The 5,304-nt window shown below is 39.2% G+C and overlaps 2 protein-coding genes across 2 annotated transcripts in view; both read right to left on the reverse strand.

The window, feature by feature from the left end:
* LOC106872272 (apolipophorins-like) overlaps window positions 1–115 on the reverse strand; it is a 3,206-nt gene extending 3,091 nt beyond the window's left edge. Inside the window, exon 1 of the mRNA XM_014919198.2 lies at window positions 108–115. Within this exon, the coding sequence (XP_014774684.2) occupies window positions 108–115 (8 nt within the window). The remainder of the gene's footprint in view (window positions 1–107) is intronic.
* Window positions 116–407: 292 nt separating this feature from the next.
* LOC106872275 (uncharacterized) overlaps window positions 408–5,304 on the reverse strand; it is a 12,884-nt gene continuing 7,987 nt past the window's right edge. The window contains exons 5-11 of the mRNA XM_014919200.1: window positions 4,953–5,276; window positions 4,220–4,385; window positions 3,426–3,610; window positions 2,698–3,114; window positions 2,063–2,204; window positions 1,573–1,754; window positions 408–797 (exon numbers count right to left, since the gene is read on the reverse strand). Of these exons, the coding sequence (XP_014774686.1) occupies window positions 423–797; window positions 1,573–1,754; window positions 2,063–2,204; window positions 2,698–3,114; window positions 3,426–3,610; window positions 4,220–4,385; window positions 4,953–5,276 (1,791 nt within the window). The 3' untranslated portion in view covers window positions 408–422. The remainder of the gene's footprint in view (window positions 798–1,572; window positions 1,755–2,062; window positions 2,205–2,697; window positions 3,115–3,425; window positions 3,611–4,219; window positions 4,386–4,952; window positions 5,277–5,304) is intronic.

Raw genomic sequence — 5,304 nt, forward strand, 5'->3', positions numbered from 1 at the left:
TATATATATATATATATATATATATATATGTGTGTGTGTGTGTGTGTGTGTGTATTATTGATAGACTGAATGATTGATTTGGTGATTGACAAACGCTTCCTATTCACCTTGTCATGACAATTCAACAACGCTAAAATATTCTTTTCTATTCTAGGCACAAGGCCCGAAATTTTGGGGAAGATCGACCCTAGTACGCCACTGGTACTTAATCTATCGACTCCGAAAGGATGAAGGACAAAGTCGACCTCGGCGGAATTTGAACTCAGGACATAAAGACAGACGAAATACCGCGAAGCATTTCGCCCGGCGCGCTACCGATTCTGCCAGCTCGCCGCCTTACAACGCTAATATATAAGAATACACACACACACAAACACACACACCTGTTTGCAAACAGAAGTACAGTGAATAGAATTATAAATTTAATTGAGATTCGAACCTTTGAATGGTGGGACCCAGTTTTTGACGTCCGAAGATGGTTTGACGTGGTAGTAAGTGTCATAGACGGTCCAGTCAGTGAAGGCCGATAGCTTGTTGGAGTATTTCTGCAAAGAACGACTAACTTTATCCAAAGAATCGCTTGTGTCTTCCATATGTCTGTAGGCGCTGATTAAGCCATGATAGTAAACTTGGGCGCTGATTTCACCGTTCTTGGGATCGAATACCAGGACTTTTATATCGATGCTTGTCAATGCTTTCTTCAAAGTAGCGATTTCTTTCTTCACAAATCGAATGACTTTGTTTTTCAGGTCGGGAAGGACTTCTTCAAGGTGTAAGTAACCGTAGGATTTCAGTACCTATAGGAGATAGACATACACATGTATGATAGATATATATATACTGACTTAGCTTCTCATGTTATTCAAAGTTTCGTGCATGTGAAAGGACGTCCAGCTCATCAGACATTCAGAAACACACGTATACACACACACGCATATATATATAATATATATACTCACATACATATTTCCCATATACACACACACATATAAATACATACACAGACACATGCATACATACATTGAGAGACAAACAGACAGGCCAGAAGTTGTCTACTTTCAAATGCATCCAATTATCCGTCGATACGTTATACATATTCAATGGTACCTAGTTACATCCAGGTAGACTGAGCTCGCTGGGTTTTGCTCATCTTTGCTCAGTCATCGTTAGCGACAAGTTAGATATTCACCGGATCAATGAAAGAGCTTCCACGTGGCTTGATGGCCTGCTAGAAATAGCAGCAAAATTTCACTCAAATCTCATCTTGCTTTTATAAATGAAGAAGGGCGCGAAACAATGTATGCTGTAGTTATTGGGACAGCCATGTTTGGAATGTCACTGATCATATGCCCGCCTGATTAAGACTGACTGAGGCTGAATAACATCAACAACAATAGCAGGACACATGGGGTCCTTGATAAAAGATGGCTTGATTACGGCTGGAACATCTGTGATGAGAGATTTGTTGGTACAGGACTGACCTGGGGTTAAGCAATGACATACAACAACGATGACAACAACAACGATGACAACAACAACGATGACAACAACAACAGCATCTGAGTGTCTTACGTGTTTGTAAATATCATTGGAGATGCTGAGCAGGAGATCGACCAATGGGTGGGAGAGAACAGCAATGTCACCATGTTCGGCTATAAATTCCTCTTTCATGTCGTTCACTGCTTCGTACATGCTGACCATGTAGTCAACGGCTTTAGCAATGAATGGATGTTTTTTAATCTGTTCTTGGAAGCCTGAGAAAAAAAAGAGTCAAACAAGCAGAAAATTTAGTTTTGGATAACAAAGAAATTGTGATGGAAAGCAACGTAGAAAGGTTTCTCAATCGCGTGAAATTAAAGTTCGATTTATATAAAAAGGCACTTCTAAACTGTGTTTTTGAATAAATGAATGTTTTAGATCAGCTTGATTATGTGTGTGATATATTTGAATGATAAAAAGACAATTTTCACTGCGGTTTGCCATGGAGAAAATAGTCATTTAATGGCGCCCATTGGCGGAACGATGTCGCCAGTTTATGAAGCTGAGTTCAATGCCTACTTACGTTTCATTACAGCTGGGAACTTGCTGATATAGGTGTTGATCTCTTGGTGGAGGGAGGTGAAGTGTTGGAATCCATTGTTAAATTGTTGTTCAACGTATAGGAACATCTCATCAATATGGTGAAACAGCTCATCCTTTGCAGCCTGCAACGAGAATAAAACTTACACTCTTAGTATTTTCATATTGGAAAGCGTGGGAGATGACAAGGGAGGTAATTAGGGAGGTGACAAGGGAGATAATTAGGGAGATGATGCTAAAAAGAACGAGTAAACTGACGACAACGACGACGAGGAGGATGACTCTTATCTGATGCTGGTTAACTGCAAAAAGGTGATGGCGTAGGGGTCAACATAGAAGGGCACGTTTGATGATATATTCCTAGATATACTATGTCTGAATAAAAAATGAGATAGTCTTATCGGCTGTAGGATCCTTGATCATAGGTCTACTGGATCAGCACTGACCTGTGGCTAAACAACATTAACAACAACAGCAAACGCAATAAACTGAGACAGAAAGTCGAATGCTTGGGATTTTTGGTGTTCTTCATTTTTGGAATTGTTTTCCTTTCTTTTTTCTTTAAATGTTTTTATGCCAAGAAAATTGTCACCATAGAAACCACATGTCCAAACTCACCTGATAGCGGTTTTCGAAGTCGGAATAATATGAGTCAACCATTATTTTAGCTTCGTCAAGTTTGTCGGTCATGTAGGCGTTGAATTCTTGCATTCGTCTCTTCATGTGTACGAGACTGTTCTGGTAGCTGGTCCACATTGATTCCCAGGCTTCCATAACTGAATCACCCACGCTTTTCATGTAGAAGACATTCCTGCCATAGAATTCGGCAACTTTGGCGGCGTGTTTAGCGACGTCTTTGTAGATGTCGTTGTAAACGGAAGGGAGGTAGTTGGTAATTGGTACCAGATCTTCTTGGAAGACTCTCTTAATATCTTTCAGTTTTGACATGAATTCTTCAGAAACACTCTTTCCAATAGTTTCACCAAAGGTCTGGATCTTTTGTCCGTAAGTCTGGAAAACGGCAAAACCATAATCCTGAAGAAAAAGAAAAAGGAGGAAAAACAATTGATTAGAATGTTGTGAAATCGATAATCGATTAGATGTTTAGTATAGTCGCAGTCATTAATCTCATGGGTTATTCTATACTTTTGTAAAGTACAAATTTCTTCTTATACAAGAATGTTGTTGACAGTGACTTCAAAGTTTCGGCTAGCTACACCATCGAAACTTCGAAGTCATTGACAACAACATTCTTGTATGAAAAGAATACACCCCCCCCCCTACACACACATGTCACCTGTTAAACTGTCTGAATAAAAGACAAAAGAGTGAGTTTGGGAACTTACAGTGATTTCCTTGAGCATCTGGGTGTTCCATAAAAGCTGGAAAAACAGAATACTTGAGGGTCTCATTTCTATGATCATTTTTCCGTCTCGATTCACCTTCTGCTGTCCCAAAGTCCTGTAGGCCTTCATCATAAGCTTTCTGTCCATGACTTCTCCATCGATGTGGAACACTTTTTCAGGGTTGGCTGTAAACATAAACGAAACATTAAGGTACGTGCATGGGTAGTGTAATAAACGAAACAGCCCCTATAAATATTAACTGTTTTAGGGTTTAAATGATGTAGGGCTTAACTGATTTAAAGGTTAATTACTTAAGGGTTAACTTTTTTAAGGGTTAATTGATATACCTTTCGGGGAAGGGGATAAATCGATTGCATCGACCCCCAGTGCTCAAATGGTACTTATTTTATTGACCCCCCGAAAAGAATGAATGGCAAAGTTGACCTCGGCGGAATTTGAACTCAGAGCATGAAGACGGACGAAATGCTGCTAAGCATTTTGCCCGGCGTGCTAACGTTTCTGCCAGCTCACCGCCTTGTCTATGTGATCTCAAATTTTAAAGCAAACACATAATTTTCTTATGGTTTCTTAAACATTCACTTGAACAAAACTGTACAAATCCAAATATATGGTACCCTAGGCATAACACCAACATGAACTTCTAACTTGTTGTCTCTTGAGGTCTCTGGGTGAGACTCGGATCCGACTTGTACAAATGCAAAACAAAAGTCAAACATAAAATAATAATAATAATAATAAGGTAAAAAAGGAAGCAACATTTAAAAGAAGGTTACCTTGGTCGTAGTTTAGCTCGAGGTGCATATTTTTGGCGTTAGGGCTGATTGATGCTGTGGCCTGCATGTCCTTCATACCAGATTCTCGTTTGTTCAAAGACATTGAATACTGTTTGTTGGTGTCTAGGGATCCAGTGATTTCAATATGCTTCTTGGGAGACACAATCTGGTGATTAGAATAAGGTTTAATTAATATAATGATCGTATATATAATTAACATATTATACATACATACATACGTACAATCGAATTACATAGTTTAATTAATGTAATCGCTGTTAAGTTTCATAATTACTGGAGGGGAGGAGTAAAGTGGTTCTTCTGTGAGGTTGTTCCATCTACTAGAAATAGCAGTCGAATTTCCAGAAATTACATCGTAATATATATATTCCAAAGCAAAAGTCGTTGTATTATGTAATCGTAGATGCCCAATGACTAAATAGTTGGGATGGTCACAGAAGGAAGTTCTTTGATCAGGGATACGTTGGAATAAAATCGATTTGGGATTAAGCAACAATGAGAACCCCTTTGAACGATGTTGTTCTAAATAAAGATTTTAGAAAAAAATATTTGGTTTTCGTTACATTTCAAACACCATTTTAAAAATAAAATAGGAAAATATGGGGGCATGTTTTAAGTGCAAAGTAGCTCTGTCCCCTCATTTTCTGGATGTCTTATTTCCTTTAAGGGACTTTAAGATTACAAATGCATGCTTAGCGGGAAGTGTGCTTACCTCAAAGATGGCTTCCCGTTGGATCTTGTTGATGTCCGTCCTGATGATGTATTTATCATAATGGCGTCTATGGCCGGCGTAGTTGAGTTCCACACCGGTGCTAATTCTTCCTGATTTGGCGGCTGCGTACGCCATCACAATGAAAGCGAGTTTCGTGTATGGTTGTTCGACAAGGAAGTCCAAAGTGTAGTTGCCTCTGTTGTCAGCCAGTTTCATGTCCACAGTCAATGCTTTGCGGGGATCTTGGTCAGCGCTGAACTGGAATCGGCTACTGAACATGGTGTCACCACGACGGCCAGTGAAGATTGTTTTAAAATGCATACCCTGAAAATGGATAAGATGAAGATATATA

Source organism: Octopus bimaculoides, chromosome 28 (assembly GCF_001194135.2).
Source record: "Octopus bimaculoides isolate UCB-OBI-ISO-001 chromosome 28, ASM119413v2, whole genome shotgun sequence".
In the NCBI taxonomy this organism is placed as follows: Eukaryota; Metazoa; Mollusca; class Cephalopoda; order Octopoda; family Octopodidae; genus Octopus; species Octopus bimaculoides.